This window comes from Podarcis liolepis (assembly GCF_965112155.1).
Source record: "Podarcis liolepis genome assembly, chromosome: 8".
In the NCBI taxonomy this organism is placed as follows: Eukaryota; Metazoa; Chordata; class Lepidosauria; order Squamata; family Lacertidae; genus Podarcis; species Podarcis liolepis.
The window spans coordinates 69,014,970-69,035,677 of NC_139560.1; the positions used below are offsets into that span (position 1 = coordinate 69,014,970).

The window sequence follows — 20,708 nt, forward strand, 5'->3', positions numbered from 1 at the left end:
ACACTTAAATAAATAACTTCAAAAAAATAACTTCAGGGCCTATCACAGTTCTTTGATTAGACTCAGATCCTAGTATCCACATTTGAGCTAAGAGACTTCCTCTACAGTTTATGGAATGAAGACCTAAGTACATACTTTAGGTCTTCCAAGGGACAGGCAACGGCACATTGGGAAGAACAGTGTACACAGTTAGAACACTGCTTTCTGATTTTGCAGGTCCTACCTCCATAGATCCAAGTCACAAATGGGAAACATCACACTGGCATGTGATGGCTACATCACATTATTCAAATGTGAGTATGCTCCATTGCAGAATGAACACTGCAAACACACACACACACACACACACACACACACACAGTTATGAACAATAGGCTGGCAGTACCTTTGCTTGTGTAGATTGCAAAGCTAATGGCTGAAGTGGCCAAGAAAATGGCTCTTAATGGGAACTAATGACCAAGAAAGAGCGGAATTTCCCAGAAATGTGAATCTCATCAGAGCCAGGGTTTGTGGGGGGACAGAATACCTCCCCTGTGCCCACTAAGGATGATTCTCTCTGTTTGTGTAAAAAAAAAAAAAAAAGAACTGAAACAGGCGGTGGAATAGCAAGGTAGAAAAAAAATTCAAAAAAAAAATTGAGATAGAGAGAAGCAGCTAGCTGAAGGGTGGTGATTACCTTTTTGGGGTGCTGGTGTGTCTCTGGGGATCTGATAGGAGGCAGAAGATTTGCTTGGAAGGGGTGTTAACTGTGCGCCTCTCCACCTATGCTCAACTTCTATATTTGTAAACAAACCCAAATATTACAGGAACACCATATAAATCACACACATGGTGATATGCATGGGCTGAGATAAAGTGGAAGATAAGCCAAGTTGACAAGGTACAAATGTAAGATAACAGGACTGTACAGACCTATCCTATTAGCTGATGGAGGAAGCACAGGTGTGATGCACAATCCGAATGTCTGCAGGAACATCAGAGCATGAAGCAAACAATTCCTGCCGTGCAACAGAACTGTCATTATTTCAATATTCTGCATTTTAGTGATGCACTGTTACTAACAATCAAGGCAGGCGTCAGCACCTGACATCCTCAGGCAGCTGCAGGGGACCCAAGCACCGCACATATCCCACAGCTCTGATGCTCTGTAGGCATTCAGGTACCTACCCAAAAGTCTCCTTTCTGGTTCTCCAATAGGCGCTGGTTGGCTCAGAGCATCCATCTAAATTTCTTACAATCATTCTGTCACTTTATCTGGGATGAGAGAAAGGGCTGGGAATTTTAATTTCCCACCATGCCTGCAAAGACAGTCATCGGAGCTGCTTACTGCTATCAGACAATTGTATCAGGGCGTCCACTGAGTGGAGGGGGAATTCTGTGGATGGCCCACTCGACCCTGGAGCCAGCCCGGTTAACTATCAAGAGGCAAGCATTGAAACCCTGCCCAAAATGTACCCCTTGTTTGCTTATTCCATGGCTATTTGCAGCCATGGAAGGAACAAGCAAACCAACATGGAATAAGCAAACAAGAGGTACATTTTGGGCAAGGTTTCAATGCGTTGCCTCTTGATTGTTAACTGGGCTGGCTCCCCATCCAACACTGTGCTGTGAACACTCAACTATCAGGGACTGGATGGATGAAGAGTAGGGGTGGGTGTCTCCATCCCAGCAAACCCCCCCAGGGATGGCACAGAAGCAGGAGACTTGGACCCAGGACAGTGGTGGTCGGATTCTGGCCACACCTCAGAGGACGGTACAAGCTGGGAAAGACTGGAAACAGGGAACGTGAGGGATGATGAAGTGTCCAGTTTGGATGCAGGCTCCAACAGAGAAGACAGAGGGGAGCCAGACAGGGCTTCTCCTTGCCTTCCTGAACGCTTCTCTGCCAGCAGCTCGCAGGCTCCACTCATTCCCAGATCACGGAGACCGCTGCATGTTGCCGAATGACACACCAGGCAGGCAGAGAGGGAAATGCCTGCAGCTTCCCCTAACAAGCGACTACAGGGGTGGAGTTCTGATGGCGAAGGCAAAAAAGGAGGGGCCACTCGTCAGTCAAGCAACTTCTCTATTCAGAGGGATTTGCCTTGCCGAGCCTCCTTGTTTTGTTTTCCCTTCCTTCCTTAATAAAGAAACTGACTGCTCCCTTAGTGATGTATGGAAGTGAGAGCTGGACCATAAAGAAGGCTGATCGCCGAAGAATTGATGCTTTTGAATTACGGTGCTGGAGGAGACTCTTGAGAGTCCCATGGACTGCAAGAAGATCAAACCTATCCATTCTGAAGGAAATCAGCCCTGAGTGCTCACTGGAAGGACAGATCCTGAAGCTGAGACTCCAATACTTTGGCCACCTCATGAGAAGAGAAGACTCCCTGGAAAAGACCCTGATGTTGGGAAAGATTGAGAGCACAAGGAGAAGGGGACGACAGAGGACGAGATGGCTGGACAGTGTTCTCGAAGCTACCAGCATGAGTCTGACCAAACTGCGGGAGGCAGTGGAAGACAGGAGTGCCTGGCGTGCTCTGGTCCATGGGGTCACGAAGAGTCGGACTCGACTAAACGACTAAACAACAACAAACTGCTTGCTAGCTTCATGTTTCTCGCTCTCTCCGGCCTGTGGGTGACCTGACAGGCCCTGCGACATCAACACTGGGAAATAAAGATGGTGTGGTATTGCCTCGGCGATGGGGAGCCACCCCCTGTCTTCCCAGCAGCTCACAGCACCGAGCAAGAAGCTAGGCTCTGCGGCAATGCAAGCCTGTCCTATCTTCCCTTGGACACACACCGCTAGCCCAAAGAATTGGCAAAAAGGCAGTCCCTCTTCACAGTTTGTGAGAAGCGCTACCACATATGGGTGGATGTTTCAGCTTAGTGGCAATATATGTGACTGCTCCCAAGCTGATCTGCTTCCAGCTTCCATTTCTGAGTCTGTGAGTCATTCTGGGAAATACGGTTGCAAATTCCAGAATGAAGTACTGTTTCAGACTGCAGGAGTTAAGTAGCAGTTCCAGCGCTTGACTCTTACTTTCTCAACCTGCTCATCTCTGTGTCAAATCCATCCATGGCCAAGCAGCTGATTGGCAAGCATAGGAAGAGGCCATCTACTCTGAGGGAAAGAGTCATAGCCCCAGTGGAGAAAGATCACACTCTATGCACCGCAGGTCAAGAAGCAGCCCCAGAGATTGAAGATGTTTTGTCCACAAAGTCTAAGAGGTCAGGTTGAATCAAAAACTGTTCAGATCAAACAAGCGGTGTTTGATCTGAAAAAGGACACTGTGTTCTTTCTGCTTGCAGATGTCCTCCCTGATAGTTACAGAACCAGAACTAAAATGGCCTTTTGTTAGAATCCACAATTGCTGTAGTGGAGCTGTGTAAGGAGTCCTCTCTGAAAGTGAGCCCCCATCCTGCTTAATTTTTTACAGGTATGGCATGAAACGAAAAATGGTAGATCTATGGTCCTCTCTCACCCTCTCCTCTCTGTTATATCTAAGGCCTTTTCTCCATTCTGTATAATGCATTTGTAAACATGCATTTATAAAAAAATACTAGTAGAAAGACAACAATCCAGCACTCCACTTTTATTCAGTATTAGGAGCAACAGATACAGAACTAGGTTAAACTCCCTAAAATAATGTTGGTTAGATTTGGGGAAAACATCTTAGATCAGTAAGCTGGTAAGCTGCTACCATTGCCAGAGTATGCAAAGTTCTTTACAACTGTACTTTTTTTGAATGGGGGTGGGGGACACTTTGGATCCAGGAGCCAAGAAGCCCCTAGGCTGCACTATAAAGTATGACAGCATAGAAACTCTAATTCTAATTTCATGGAATCAAATTACATTCCCCTGATCTATTTGTTCCAAACTTGCGCTCTGAATTGGATTCTGCCATATGATGTTCCCAAACTGAAATGAAAGCCGTGATATATCAAGCTAACACGCCCCGATTTAAGAATCAGTGTAACATGGCATTCCTTTTGCTGTTAAGGACTTTGCAATATCTTAAGCTAAGCATGATCACCCCAGTCCAAAGCCTAACACAGAACTTTCCAAACTTTTCATGCTGGTGGCATACTTTTTAGACAAGCATCATTTTGTGACATAGTCATTCAGGTTTACTCGCAAACCAGAGGTTAAACTATCTCCTTTCCAGTGTTCGCGCTACACACTGCAGCCAACATACTGACTAACGTGTCACAACACACAGCTTGGAAAGCTCTGGCCTAACGTGTATTGCAATGTGCACATTGGGTTGCTGTCTCCACGTGCTTCTCCATTCATTCCAACTGAGAGAACAGATTTACTTCTGCAATAGAGCCCCCACCCCCTTTATCCATAGGTAAAGGGTAAAGGGACCCCTGACCATTAGGTCCAGTCGCGGACGACTCTGGGGTTATGGCGCTCATCTCGCTTTATTGGCCGAGGGAGCCGGCGTACAGCTTCTGGGTCATGTGGCCAGCATGACAAAGCCGCTTCTGGCGAGCCAGAGCAGCGCACGGAAATGCCGTTTGCCGTCCCGCCATAGCGGTACCTAGTTATCTACTTGCACTTTGACGTGCTTTCGAACTGCTAGGTTGGCAGGAGCTGGGACCGAGCAACGGGAGCTCACCCCATTGCGGGGATTTGAACCGCCCACCTTCTGATCATCAAGCCCTAGGCTCTGTGGTTTAATGCACAGCGCCACCCACGTCCCTCCTTTATCCATAGTTAATCATTAAATGAAGAGACTTAGTAAAGATCTAGGACAGAAACAAACAAACAAACAAACAAACAAACACATGGCTCTGTGTAAAGAGCTGAGGATTACTGGACTGCTGCAGGTGTGCCATGATAAACTGAGACTAAGTTCACATGAAGTTATTCACCTACCAAAAAATCTGAGTTTTGTTCACCTTACTTGCCACTCTGAGGAGCGTAAAGGGTGGCCAGGTGTCTTTAAAGAGCAGAGAAAGAAACAGAAGGAACGTGTGCTTTGTGATACTTTGCACATCACACGTTTTGAAACCTTCCTTGTAAAAGTTTTTACATAGCAGAGCAGGGTGTATATCTAAGAAATAATACAAGCCTGCACACCCAGCGTAATAAATAGAAGCAGTTTGAATGTTTTCCTCAACTTTGGACAGAACTATTTGAGGGGGCTCACAAAAAAAAAAGTAACCTCCCCACTTTGTAATAATATGCTTGGTTGCCTGGGGACAATTTGTACTCACCTCAGGTGAGCTTAGCACAAGCAACTAGAGGGATATCAGTTGTACAGTTCTATTTTTTAAAAAAACCAATAATAATGTTATTATAAAAGCATACATATACAGGTTCATGGAAAAATGGGTATTTTGGGGTAATGTTTTAGGGTTGTGGACGGGAGTCCAATAGAACTGGGGTGAACTTAGCCAATGATCACACCCAGAAGACCAAACAGCTGATTCATGGCAGAAGGAACAGCTTGATTAACACCCAAAGATTCTGCACAACTCTGAGGAGTGCACAACACATATTTATACAGTCCCCAGTTCATCATTGCATGTGAAGAATGCATGATCATGATTGCTGTAGGCTACATACACATAGCATAGAACAGAGACATGAGTTTCAACAGAAAACCTTGTGGTCAGTCTTCCAGTCAGTCTCAGGGAGCAATTCCCAGAGTCCTTTGTCACTGCCTTCTAGGACTTACCACTTTTAAACTGAGGAACAGTCTGAAACATGTGACACAACATAGTCTGACAAGAAGGGATAATCAATCACGCACAACATTGTGTTACTCAATATTTTAACAGAACACAAATACTTCCCAATACCAATACAGAAGCTCTTAATAGGAAACCAAGGCAGTTCAACGATGAGGTTGCTGGAGAACATGAGGACCAAGTCTCAAACCATGTCAGTATATATGCAACCCTCCTGTAATCTGTGACATTTTGTGACTAAGTATACACCTCAGCATTTGCTGGCTTTTCAACAAAGCTTCTTAATATTTACGACCTAAAATACATTTGCTGATGCACCTTGGAGTGAGGGAAAAACGAAACATCAAATATTAAATCTCCAAATCTCTAAACAGTATCTATTAAAATGCTGTCTTGAAGCCATATCCTGAGAATTGCCTAAATTAATGGTATCTCTGTTGTAATTAAGGGTCAAATGGTGATTTTGTACTTAATTGCCATTGGTTTTCTTTATGCAGCAAAATGCTTTCCCTTGTTAAAGATATACAAAAGATCTAACTGCGGCTGTTACCCTGAACATATTTGCTTACAAAAGTAAGGCCACTTTCCGCTTCCATTTCCTGTGCTGGTAGCTCAGGTACTGAACTACATACCCCCTGGCGTTCTCCTGCCATGACCATAAAGCAGCAGTCTTTGGAATGGAATTGGCATCCCATTTTGCCTCGTCAATTCAGAGAGACTTCTGAAAACTGTAGAGTACAAGGTGCTGAAAAACAACTTACCTTGCCAACGTATTGATAGTCAGAGCCTGTATACTCCTCTAGAAGAAAGAACTGGTTCCACATCCAGCTTCTTTTGGAGCGATTAAGTTCTTTCCTGTTGTTTCTAGATAGATCCAAAATCTTTGGGTTTTCTGGAAAGCCACTAGTCCTTTTGGATAAGGGGGTGGAAGAACTTTGGTGGGGATGACCAACCCAGAAGAGGAGCCAGAAGCAATGATAAGTTCTCATTGTGGCAGTACAAAGCAAGACTGAGGTGGTGATTTGTCTCTTCACCTTAATGCGAACTAGTTTCCTGTGCTGAAGACAGTTTCATTCCCCCTTTGCTTCTTAATGCTCTTTGCTTGGGTCTCTGTGGAGCTCTGAAATGAAAAAGAAATGACAATTTATCAAGCATTTGCACGGCTACTTAGCATTCTATGTGACAGCAAATACGACAAAAAACGAGGACGTAATTGCCACAAAAAGAATCCTGTGAGGCTCTCCTCCGTTCTTAAACGTTACAAGTAGCCTTTTACATAAACTGAAGGCAATATCTCTGTTGAGTGGGAGGAATAAAACACATTTAATTTTGCTCCTTATTCCACTTAACTTAAAAAAATAAACCCTAGTTTGGACAGCTTCGTTTGACTTTGTGGTGATTCCATTTGTAGAATAGCAAGGAAAGATGTTTTCAGCTGGTAGTAAAGGATACACTAAGGGCTATGAACCCTGCTCACATTGCTTGCCAACTCTGTCTATCCTCCCATCTGCCAACACTCTGCCCCCATCCTGCCCCCTCAGTTGGGAAAGACAGAAGAATATAAACTCTGCTCTCAACCGATGGGTCAAAGATTTAAACCTAGATACGTTGCAACCTCCAGGTCATGGGGATTTGGCTTGGGTTATCACCATGTGCATTTCATTGAGTTTATCAAATATGCTGTGAGATTGTAGTGTGTTTTACATGTTCATATATCATGGTTTTGGATGGTGACAAAAGTATTTTGGGTCAGCAAAGGCCCATCTTCTATGCATCTTTAATCCATTCTAGATAGAGCAGACTGTTTTGTTTTTTTTTTTAACGATTTGGGATATAGGTGCAATGTCAAAAATGGCATATTGCTCATTAAGGTTAGCTTTGGTTTATGCCGGCTTAAGAATCAGTGTGCTAGTGCATGCTGCTCAGTCGATCCTGGCTGGCAAAACAAACTATGGGTCTTGGCTTAGAATTATGGGTGAACAGGGCTTGTTCCTCCAAACAAAGTATGTGCATATGTCAAAGTTTGTTCTTGGCTTAAAACTCACCATTTGTTGGAGACAGAAAGAAGAAGAAGAAGAAGAAGAAGAAGAGGAGGAGGAGTTTGGATTTGATATCCCGCCTTTCACTCCCTTTTAAGGAGTCTCAAAGCGGCTAACATTCTCCTTTCCCTTCCTCCCCCACAACAAACACTCTGTGAGGTGAGTGGGGCTGAGAGACTTCAAAGAAGTGTGACTAGCCCAAGGTCACCCAGCAGCTGCATGTGGAGGAGCGGAGACGCGAACCCAGTTCCCCAGATTACGAGACTACCGCTCTTAACCACTACACCACACTGGCTCTCACGAAACAAATGCTGGCTCACACGTAATGCTAAGCCAAACCTCATGGTATGTTTCTCTCCACTCCAGGCATCGGAGAGCAAAGGAGGAGAAATTTATTGCTTGCCACAGCTTATCAAGATGTGTGAACCAGGACCATACATATGAATCCCAGTACAATTATTTCAGCAGCAGCGTAACATGATGTTGATTTTCTGTTCCAGTGAACAGTCAAGCTGCTGCATGTTCTGTATCCCAAAATCCTCCACTGGGAAGGAAAAGAACAGCTTCTTCTACATGAAGCACAGGGGCAGCAGCCCAAGTAAGTCTTGCCTTAGGTTTACTACCTCTGCTGTATAGGAGAAAAGTGTGTACTGATGATAATCACAATGATAGTAGTAATAACAATAATGCTTCTTGTTTGAACGGTGGGTGGTTGGGGAGGAAAGACAGAGCATGTATACCCTGATGAGCATGTATGGAAATGACCTTCCCTTTCAGCTCAAATGATCTTGTTCCTCTCTACTGTTGAGCTCCAAAAAAAGGCCCCACAACAAAATAATTCTGCAATTAGAAACCAGCTGTGGACAAAACCACCTAAGCCCATCACAGCATTGGTTTTTCTTTTCTTTTCAAACTTTTTGGAGGAGGCAAAAATGAGGTGATGATGGAAAGATAAATTAATAAACATTCATGTGGTGCTTTAAACAACAAAAAGCTAAGCAGCCTGCCTGAAGAATAGGGCAGGAGGGAGGGCAAACTGATAGCCAAAGGAGATTTCAATGTGCTGACATGTACGTCCATGCCTCAAATCATAAAGCCAGGAGGAAGCTGAGCTCACGCTGCATTAGAAGAAACTTGCTGTGAGCCCTTGTTTAATATCACATTTGTCTTCACCCTTAACAAAACATTTCACAAGTTACCAGCTATATTTCTTTGTTTTATGAGAAGGAAATTCCTCCAAAACCAAAACAAACCACACTTGAGGTCTAGCTATCAGATTTGGGGGGCGGGGGGCAGTTGTTTAAAAAGAGAAAAATCCTAATATTTTCTTGTTGGTTTTGTTATGTTGAACTTGTTGAAGAAAGGCAACGGATGCTCTTTAATTCCAAGATGCTCGGACTATCCCTCATCCTGAAGCACATGGATGAGACTTTCACAGAAAAGAAAAATGAAATGCTGCTTTAATTGTGGGGACTGGCAAGTAAGGATATAATGAATCCATAAATCTTATTATCTGCTGGGTCAGGGGAACTGACCAGATACGTGCACATAAACATGGTTGCTACCAAATTATGCTGGTCCAGAGAAAGACATGGGACAACAACACCCTCAAGCCAACTCGGCATTTTCCTCCTTTCTAGTTCCCCTAATTCCATTAAAATAAGGAAATGAGCAGAAATTATCGCTAGTAATATTGAGTGTTTACAAAGGACCCTTGCATGCACAAAGAGCTTAATATATATTTTCATCAGGCTGCAAACTTAGAACAGCCATGGAAGGTAGGCAGTGTTGTTATCCCCTTACTAAAGAAAATTATCAAAGCAGGAATCTGTGGACCAGGAGGAAGTGTTTCCCTCCTTTCCTGCAAATTTTGATATGAAGATCTCCATTTGCTACAACGTATAGAGTAAAGTACCGAGAACTTTTTTATTGCTTGTTTAGGAGTATTAATTTGGTATTCAACTAAATATACTCTTAATATTTAAAGATAAGTACAGTCGTACCTTGGATCCCGAACGCCTTGCGAGTCGAACGTTTTGGCTCCCAAACACTGCAAACCTGGAAGTGAGTCTTCTAGTTTGCAAACGTTCTTTGGAACCCGAATGTCCGATGTGACTTCCGTGGCTCCCGATTGGCTGCAGGAGCTTCCTACAGCCAATCGGGAAGCCAGACTTTGGTTTCTGAACCTTTTGGAAGCCGAACGGACTTCTGGAACGGATTCTGTTCTACTTCCAAGGTATGACTGTAATAGAACAGAAGAAGGTACGAGCTGTAGAGGGAAATGAGGGGCAGATGGGGCTTGTCAACCTGAGAAGGTAGCCCATCTAGGAGAAGGAAAACTGATCCTAAACCTCTGCTGCCTTGCGGCTCTGCTCACCCATGAGAAAGGGTTCGGGAGCAAACCCCGAGGAAAACCCCACACCTGCTACCTTGCCATCTTTAGGAGAGCAAAAGGCTAAGGAGTAAACCCAACACAAATCTGGAGTCCCTAAGACTGTTGGATGGTGACTTGTACACTTCTTTCTGGCAAGTCCTGCAGCCCAGCTGGGGCGAAAAGTATTGCTCTATTGTCCTTTGGACCACATCAGTGAGGGCGAGAGGGTGTGTGTCTTGTCATATGGGTAGCCCAGGACCTCCATACATACTGCCCAGGCTTGGGCCCCCGGGTGGTCACTTCAGTGCTGCTAACACAGCAAAAACAAAACAGGAGGCAACAGTTACCTCTGGAGAATCACTGCAGGTTCTTTGATTCTCCCATGGTTTGACTTTAGCCCTGGAGGTGCACTCCATTGTCCCTTGAGGCAGATGCCAAAACAACAACCACAAAATATTACTCAATAACTTACTTAAAAGAAGCAGCATGTGGGACTGTGAGTCCCTTGCGCGCAACACATGCCCATTGGGCTTGGAGGCTACGCAGTTTGTGGCAGCCTGCCACACCCCTCCTAGCAGCTATTAGACCTTGCCTGTCCTGCTGTTGCCTCTATGGGGGACAGCATGGATGTTTCTAAGCTAAATTGATGAAGGGGACTGGTCCAAAATGTATTGCTTATGGCTACTTGAAGAAATGAGGGACACGGGTGGCGCTGTGGTCTCAACCACAGAGCCTAGGGCTTGCCGATCAGAAGGTCGGCGGTTCGAATCCCCACAATGGGGTGAGCTCCCATTGCTCAGTCCCTGTTCCTACCAACCTAGCAGTTTGAAAGCACGTCAAAGTACAAGTAGATAAATAGGTACCACTCTGGCAGGAAGGTAAACGGCATTTCTGTGCGCTGCTCTGGTTCGCCAGAAGTGGCTTAGTCATTCTGGCCACATGACCCAGAAGCTGTTCGCCTGCTCCCTCAACCAATAAAGCGAGATGAGTGCCACAACCCCAGAGTCATCTGCGACTGGACCTAACGGTCAGGGGTCCCTTTACCATTTTACGTGAAGAAATAATATCCTTTTATATCTTGAAGGAAAGTTAAGAAAAGTTTGACAGATAACGAAGTTGAAAGCAAACTAACTTTTCATCCATTTATGAGATGCCAGAATCTATTCTATAGACATTTCTCCCGAAATATGTCATCCTTACTCGAACAGGAATAAACCAGAGGACAATGAGAGACTGAAAGGGTTCTTGATGCTGTATAACCATTTAATGTGGATGCTTTAGCATCATTATTGCAACTTGGTAGCAATGTTACACGTACGGTGCTCCTTTGCATTTTTCTTCAGACCAAATGGAGGAATGAAAAACAAATATCTTAAAAAATTGATGCTGTATATTTCCAAGTCAGGGAATTGTACAAATACCCGCGAATGTTCAGAATGTCAAAAATTACATGCAATGTGGCTATTTATTAGACGGATGGGGACTGCAGGGACAATTCCCCAATGCTGAGAACTGAACTGGCCCACACCAGTCATTGGGCACGCAAACTGAGAAAATAAGCACTACACCATTAAGCAGGCGGAGCTGAACAAGGTGGGATGAATGGAGGGGTGGGCAATGTACAACTGACACGTTCTGGGGTCATGCACCTGTCGCCAGGTAACTTCTGCTATCCCGTGGGATGGTTTTTTGATATGCTCCACTTAAACCTGCATGGTGCAGTTGTTACGGGAACAGACCTGTCGGCCTCGCAGGATGTTCAAAACTTTTTACCCCTTTTACCAGCAGGTTCTTTTCTCTCTCTCTCTCAAAATATAACCTCCTCTTTTGGCAGCACGCTTTGGTGAACTGCATAAAGAGCCCGGCTGCGGAGCGTGAATTCCACAGGTGAGTTAATTAGTGCCACGATCGTTTGCAGCCCTGGCGAGCTGCCAGGGAACAGTGTGCCTGCCATTATGTTTGCTCGGAGTGCAGATGTAAAGTGACTGATGACGGGATAGTTCTCGCTCCCGTGCTCCCGGCTCCTTCTTATTGGGGAGGACGGGTTTGTTGGTATGGAGCAGAGCATATGAGCCGACCTATTATTCCGTCGTTAGTACAGGCTGGTTGTATCACTGGAGCATGGTGGCGGGGAGAGGGGAGGGGGGAGGCATCAGATAGTGGAAATCGCTCCGTCCCGACTATCTCCATCATTCCTTTTCTTTTCATTACCCCCTCGGATGAAACCTGCGGCGAGTCATTATCCCTGCTCTAGATTCCTTCAGTCATGCTGGGGTGGGGGGAAGCCAAGTAAGATGGAGAGGCTGGGCATTTAAAGAAACAGCTCTTGAAATGTCAATTGCCAGGAAACAATTACTCCTGTGGCAGGCGGTTGAGGAGGGGCTTTTCCCCCCTGCACTTCAAATTTGCTATTTTTCACAGCTTTGATGTCACAAGGGAGGTTTTTATAGCAGCTCTGGTTGAAATATTGCTTGCGAGGATGATATCGCAGCTGTTAAACACAGCTTTTTAATGTCTCCCCAGCTGTAATGTGCTGCAGATAACCATAGCGGGGGACCTAATCCTGAAAGATGTTACCTAACTCGGCTCTCTGTGGTTTGCACACCACGAGTTCCGCACATCCAAGCATCTATATAAACGAGGCCTTATGTGTGGAATAGCGCACATCCATTTGATTCTACTTTCATTCTTCCATAGGTCAACACCAAATGGAGTGGGGGCGGTTTTGTAGGTGGTTCTGGAAAGTACAATATAATGGAACAACTTCATAATTCCTGACCATTTTGTTTCTCAGGTGAGAAGGAAAATGGAGCACTGGAGGGTGCATAGCTGTCAACCTTCCCTTTTTTTGGTGGGAAATTCCCTTATTCCAGCACCGCTTCCCGCTGCTTCCTGCTGCTATCCTGGATTGTTAGATATCCCGTAGACAGTCCCCGGGACAGCTGAGGCTGCTGATCCCTTATTTTTGAGGCTGCTGATCCCTTATTTTCAAATCTGAAAGTTGACAGCTATGGGAGGGTGACATGTAATATATTTGGAATGGGGTGATTCAAAAGAAGGCACTTTTCAACTGCATGACAAGCTACATTTGCCAAAGTTCCCTATTTTGCATGGCTCTCTGGTACCTTGATTTCCTTGGTGCCTGGTTGCCCTAGGGAGGGATCTGGACAGTGGGATTCCAAATTGGTGCCTAGATGGTGGAGTAATTTTCCACCCAAGGCAAGGCAGGTGTCATAGAATCATACCATTGTATGTTGGAAGGAAACCTGACGATCATCTAGCACCGCAGGAATATGCAGCTGTCCCATCCATACGGGGATCGAACCTGGAATGTTGGCATTTATCAGAATCACACTCAAACTAACTGAGATACCCTGCAGGGTTCTTGTTTCCTCCTGAAAGTCATGGATCCCAAGTTGCCGAGAAGTGTTGGATTCCTATCGGTTTGTTAACGGTACTTACTGAATTCGTTCGGTTTTCAATTTGCTGATTTTGTCGTCTTGGCACTGGTGCGTTGTAAAGTGCCTTGGGATTTTTAACGGCGGGTGGTATAATAATAATGTTTTAAATAAATAAATAAATGGGCCACCCCTTGGCAACAACACATTGCCCATTTGGATGTCTTAGTTCAAGCCACAGACACTGAACTGCCTCTCTTGGGACGACCTAAATGTAACATAAAGGTAAAGGTAAAGGGACCCCTGACCATTAGGTCCAGTCATGGCCAACTATGGGGTTGCAGTGCTCATCTCGCTTTATTGGCCGAGGGAGCCGGCGTACAGCTTCTGGGTCATGTGGCTAGCATGAGTAAGCCGCTTCTGGCGAACCAGAGCAGTGCACGGAAATGCCGTTTACCTTCCCACCGGAGTGGTACCTATTTATCTACTAGCACTTTGACGTGCTTTCAAACTGCTAGGTTGGCAGGAGCAGGGACCGAGCAATGGGAGCTCACCCTGTTGCGGTTATTTGAACCGCCGACCTTCTGATCGGCAAGTCCTAGGCTCTGTGGTTTAAACCACAGTGCTACCCGCGTCCCTAAATGTAAGATATGAACTCCCATAGGAGTTCTAGATGAGGGGCCCAATTTCTTGGAAGTGTTCCATATCGCTGAAAGAGAAAATGGAGATGGGGTGAAGGCTACTAGCTACATAGCCAACGAGTACAAATGAGTTCCCAAATACTGTTTTCATATGCGCTATTGAGGACAATTTGAGTAATTTTTATGTTTCACTTGCTGGTGATACATAGCACTGCAGAACCATCCATAATGAACTAGGTTTAAAATAGTAAACGAGAAGCTCCGAGCCGGCTTTTCAAATTATGTCTCCCACAAGCAGATACATAAAAGCCTTTCTCTATTTTCTGGGCTGTGAATTAGATCTTAAACTGCCCCCCCCTCCTGTGGAACACCCCTTCTTAAATAATAGCCACACATACAAAGGAAAGGGTGGGAGCGAAACAGTGAATTGGTGTTCAGTCATTTTCAACATTAGCAAGGGAAGTTAACCTGTTTGGGGGAAAAAGGCAGGTATATCATCTAAATTGAATGCAATTACTTCAAAAAAAGAAAAATAAAGAGGCATTTTATTCTTCTTTTCAAACATCTTTCTTCACTCAGTAAGGGTCAACCAACAGTGACAAAAAGAAAAAATTATCTCAAGCAAATAGCAGTTGTGGGTTGTTGTTTTTTGTTTAAGAAAGAGAAATCGGGAAGCTGCCTGTGTAAGCTATATTGCACAGCAGTTCCCAAATGCCATTCCCTGCAAAGGATCACTTGAATATTGCTAATGGTCTTGTTGGACCACTTATTGGTTTTTCAGACTCTTGTACCAACTGCAATTCCACAGAATTCAAATCGCAACACAACAACATATAAGGTAAAAAATAAATAAAAGAAGCAACAAAATTCAATTGAAATGAAAAAGAATATTCAACGTGAATATTCAGCTCTCTTCCTCGAACACAAATCCACAGGTGTGCTGTGGACCACCTGAATTAACCTCATGGACCACAGGCCACAGATTGAAAACCACTGCTGTCCCTTTCTTAGATGTTAATAAGAAAAAGATAAAGATATTTCTGCCAGGGATGCTTCAGGTATATTTTATACCACGCAAAGGATTCACTACCATGGGCAAAGAGCATTGCAGCTCAACCATATTAGGTGAATGACTTCTGCCTTCAAATAGAGACCTCTTTCAACTAGAAGATTATTTTCCAGCAACATATAGAGGACTGCCCACTGGAAGACAGGACACATGGCCACTAACATCAAGGCATGCATGGCCTTGATGCATACACCAGTGTAGTGTAGTGGTTAAGAGCAGTAGACTCGTAATCTGGTGAACTGGGTTCGCGTCCCCATTCCTCCACATGCAGCTGCTGGGTGACCTTGGGCCAGTCACACTTCTCTGAAGTCTCTCAGCCTCACTCACCTCACAGAGTGTTTATTGTGGGGGAGGAAGGGAAAGGAAACTGTTAGCCGCTTTGAGACTCCTTAAAGCTAAAGGTAAGGGGACCCCTGACCATTAGGTCCAGTCGTGGCCGACTCTGGGGTTGTGGCGCTCATCTCGCTTTATTGGCTGAGGGAGCCAGCGTACAGCTTCCGGGTCATGTGGCCAGCATGACTAAGTCGCTTCTGACGAACCAGAGCAGCGCATGGAAACGCCGTTTACCTTCCTGCCAGAGTGGTACCTATTTATCTACTTGCACTTTGACGTGCTTTCGAACTGCTAGGTTGGCAGGAGCAGGGACCGAGCAACGGGAGCTCACCCTGTTGTGGGGATTCGAACTGCCGACCTTCTGATCAGCAAGTCCTAGGCTCTGTGGTTTAACCCACAGCACTACACGCGTCCCATTGACACTCCTTAGGGTACTGATAAAGCGGGATATCAAATCCAAACTCCTCCACTACTTCTTCTTCTTCTTCTTCTTCTTCTTCTTCTTCTTCTTCTTTGTATGCAAACTTAAGACTTTCTCCCCACAACCCACAAAAATGACAGATTGAGCGTAGTGCAGAGTACGACCACCAACTCCTTCTTGATCACCCTGGTGGTGCATTCCAGGCTTTAATTTCGAATTCTTCAGTTTAACAAAAGGCACATTCTTTTAAAATGCCAGGTACCATTTTTAGACAAGGCTTTCCAGCAATAGCAAAGCAGGAAAAAAAAAAAAGAATGATTAAAAAGCCTGATGAGATCTGGAACAATAAATAGGTTGACAACTCGTCTTTCAGATCTCCCCCCTCCCATAAAATCCATTCTTACGGAGGGGGAAACGCATACGTCAGTTATCTGTCTCATTTTCATCCCACTCACCAAACAAAACTAATAAGATTTCCCTTGTAAGTTACACACTGGCAGCGACTGCAAATCTCTTCACATTTGATAATAACACTGCTACATTTAAGTAGATTTGCTGTTCTTAAACTTGACGCCAGCCTCAACCTCTCAAGCTTACTTTAGCCTGGGAGTTTCTGCTGCAGCTCCTTTTTCGCATTACTATGAGCTCATTCAATAAATCCTGAAGCCCCTGAAATTGTAAAAGGCAGCATTAATGAGCTTCAACGTTTCTCTAACATGAATTGGCCCACCTTATAAGAGAGAGAGAGAAATAGAGAGAAAACGAAGAGCGCTACTTAGATACGAAGTATTTAACATCTAAATACATGGGTGGCGCTGTGGGTTAAACCACAGAGCCTAGGACTTGCTGATCAGAAGGTCAGCGGTTCGAATCCCCACGACAGGGTGAGCTCCCGTTGCTCGGTCCTTGCTCCTGCCAACCTAGCAGTTTGAAAGCACGTCAAAGTGCAAGTAGATAAATAGGTACCGCTCCGGCCGGAAGGTAAACGGCGTTTCCATGTGCTGCTCTGGTTCACCAGAAGTGGCTTAGTCATGGCCACATGACCCGGAAGCTGTACGCCAGCTCCCTCGGCAAATAAAGCGAGATGAGCGCTGCAACCCCAGAGTAGGTCACGACTGGACCTAATGGTCAGGGGTCCCTTTACCTTTACCTATTTAACATCTGGATTCCACCTCCCTGCCAAGTGCAACAATATTTTAAAAGAAAAATGGGCGCTATGCGATGACTGAGGCACTTTGGCCCATAGGTTCTTCTTAATATGTTGTCCTCCATCTGTCTTGAGAGACAAAGGAAGGGTGTGCCATTGGGGGTAAAGTCAAGACACTGGAGTGTTACAGTGCCTGATGTGGCTGTAGAGACCAATAAGGGAGAGATATGTTTTGTTGCAGCAGGGGCAGATGAAGACATTTGGTTTCATTGCTGCAGTTGCACCATGGCGTTTTTTTCTCTCTGCACTGCTCCAGCAGTCATTTCTTCTCTGGTCACTGCTGTAGATATATGACCTGACTCTCTGTTTCCAGGCACTGTGGTCATCTGCAAGGGATTCCCACATGCTAGCTTTCATATCATGTTTGCTGACATCTTTATAAGTTGGACAATCTCAGGATCCATTAAGAGGGAGGGAGGGAGAGAGAGAGAGAGTGCGCACTCCTTTGGACATGCGTTTGTCAGGAGTCCAGGTTCCCAGCTTGATAACACAGTAAGCGTAGCTAATTAAAAAGGAAAATTTATTGCAAAAACAGATAGCTCCAGACAGCTCTAACAAAGCCTCCGGCATCATTAGTCAAGATGACCCTTCTGAAGACTTCTTCCGGCATCTCCAGCAGATATTGAATTTACGACCCTTACGTGTCTTGTTTTGCTTCCTGTCTAACAACCCTCCCATTCGCCGACTCCTCAGACTTATTGGATCAGCTCCAACAGCTTCCAACTCTGAGGGGCTGTCTCTGAGTTTATTCACACCTGATTGTGCTTCCGGCAAGCTTTGGCTATGTTCTAGCCTGCTCTCCTGCCTTATCAGCCTTTCTGTCAAGGTCAGGAAGAGCCAAAGTCTGTAGCTGTGGGCTCTCCCCTGCCTGACTAACATCAAAGCCTCTCTGTTCCTGGCTGCTTTCTGCCGTTGGCTGCAAACCTTCACTTGGAGCTGGCTCATTCCTGACAGCTTTCCAGTGGACTGTTTAACTTTTCTTCTGTGAACCTTAAAGACTAGCAGATATGAAGACCCATGAGAGATATCTCATAAGCTCATCCTGTACCTAGAGAGCAGGAGTCTAAGAGGTTTTCCGCTTGTCCTGTGTTTTTCAGCCATGTGGCCGAGTGGTTTTCCATTTCCCCTACCACTTTCCCTGGGAAAAACCTGCTCTTTACTGCTGAATTGGAGTTGCCAAAGACAGGTTTGGGGGCAGGGGAGTTGAGACCCTTATAACCCTTGCATCTAGCAAGTGCAAAAATATAAGCCAGGCTCACTTCCTGACGAGGTGATCACCTATGTAGTTGGCTACTAAGAGAACAAAGGAAAGGGGGCTCTGCGTGAGACAAAAAAGCGGCGAGAGATAGTTGGAAGGAGAAAGCTTAATTTAGAGTTGAGAGTCAGCGGTGACATGACCTAGAAGTAAAGCAGCAAGCTGGAGAGAGACAATAAGAGAACAATGTTTGACGTCTGTTTGAATTCAAGGCTGAGGCTATGGGAGAAACAAGACCCTTTTGGGGTGTTAATGCTGTGAACCCTCCATCATAGGCTCAGGTTGTATATACAGTGGTACCTCGGGTTAAGTACTTAATTCGTTCTGGAGGTCCGTTCTTAACCTGAAACTGTTCTTAACCTGAAGCACCACTTTAGCTAATGGGGCCTCCTCCTGCTGCTGCTGCGCCGCCGGAGCACGATTTCTGTTCTCACCCTGAAGCAAAGTTCTTAACCCGAAGCATTATTTCTGGGTTAGCGGAGTCTGGAACCTGAAGCATATGTAACCCAAGGTACCACTGTACGTGTAAATAACTCATATCATACAGACACCACTGTCTCTGCTGCACCTCATTTCCAACAGAAACCACAAACCCTGGCTAAGTGCTTGGGACCCTGGGAATCCTGCACCACTTGGAGATTTTGGTAGCATGCAGCAACACTCTTTTCTCTTGTTGATTCCTACAGCTATCAGTGCACTGTTTGATTCTATTTTTTTATACACAAGCACGTGCGTACGTGCGTGCGTGCGTGTGCGCGCGCGCGCACACACACACACACACACACACACAAAACTGCCAGTAAGCACAGTATAAAACACCCATTATTTGCACAGCAGGTGGTGGAACCATGGTTTATAAAGTAGAATTTCTTGGACATTAACTGTGGAATGTGAGTTTGGACAGAAGGGGCAATTTAAAAGTATATTTCTGGACAAGCCAGGAAGAATGAGGTTATGCTTCCTGCAACAAACTCCACTCAAATGGCACGTTTATGAGTCCCCAACAACGTACTGGATTTGACTGGGATCGACAAAAAATGAAATGATCTACCTTCATGGAACTTGTGGAAATCCTGCAGCTGCTATGTTTTACTAACCCCATCTCTGTTCCTTGGAAATGTGAGCCAACATCACATCTATCCGGCATAAAAACAGCAGTATATTATGTTGCCATATTCCATTGATCTTCCTGTTCAAATTGGATGTCTTCCCAGCTGTGTTATTCTTGAGAAGGTTTTAATACTATGAAAGTTCAGATCACATTCTCTTATTTGTAGCAGTGAAGAGACTTGGCCTGGGCGTGCTTTGGCAGTTCCATGGTTACTGCAAGACTACAGCAAGGAATGTGCACACACACCTGACCTAATATTATTTACAGATGCAATATGCATATCCTGTAATGTTGTTTCACATCTCTGGGACTGGTTGCCTGTCTTTCCTTCTTCTCATCTGAATTGCTTTTTTTGGTCTGAATGGGAGTCTTTGCTTTCTAGAAACTGGGCGGCAAGAGCAAGTAAGAATCTCTGTTCGAGTAAGAAGCTGTAGACCTTCATCCATGGAAAAACACCCACGCATCTTAAATTCCTTTCACCTCATAAGAATGGCAAAATAGAACATTGGGTCTGACTATTGTCTATTCTGGCTACCAGCTTCGCTCCAGGGTCTTGGGCCTTTCCTATCACCTGTCACCAGCTCCTTTGTATCGAAGATGCCCAAGAACTGCGTGTGGTATTTTATGCATGTAAAACTGTGCTACTGGGCTGTTTCAGGTGCACATTGGTGCCTGCATAAAAAGCAGTCAATACTCCAGTGCCCACCGACCCAGCAGTCCTCATCTCAGACTTAATTCACACCAAGGAAAGGGGCAAATGGTAGCCATGTTTAAGAGGCCTGGAAGCAAAGAGGCAAAAACAGGGTGGTCATGTGCACATCAGCAAAAAGGAAGGAAGGAAGGAAGGAAGGAAGGAAGGAAGGAAGGAAGGAAGGAAGGAAGGAAGGAAACACATCACTAAAAAGAGGGGCGAAAAGGGGGCATAGATCTGCATACAATTTGCATATGCATAGATACAAATTTAGAACTAATTGCCATAATTTAAATAGAAGTACAATTCACCTCACCATAGGGCGAGGGAGCCTATAATCAGATAAGCTGTGTGCTTATCTGTCCTTAGTCTGCTGTCAAGGTGCTAACTGTTGAGGGACAACTCCAAAGCCCCTTCGTTCTTGTGGTTCTTTATCTTTAAACCAGACTTGGATTAAATAGTCCTTCAGGCACTTTCAGATAGAGGA

At 45.0% G+C, this 20,708-nt stretch overlaps 1 protein-coding gene across 1 annotated transcript in view; it reads right to left on the bottom strand.

Moving 5' to 3' along the window:
- CDH6 (cadherin 6) overlaps nt 1-20,708 on the bottom strand; it is a 166,355-nt gene that overhangs the window by 73,874 nt on the left and 71,773 nt on the right. The window contains exon 2 of the mRNA XM_083519280.1: nt 6,444-6,802. Coding sequence (XP_083375406.1) covers nt 6,444-6,671 — 228 coding nt within the window. The 5' untranslated portion in view covers nt 6,672-6,802. The remainder of the gene's footprint in view (nt 1-6,443; nt 6,803-20,708) is intronic.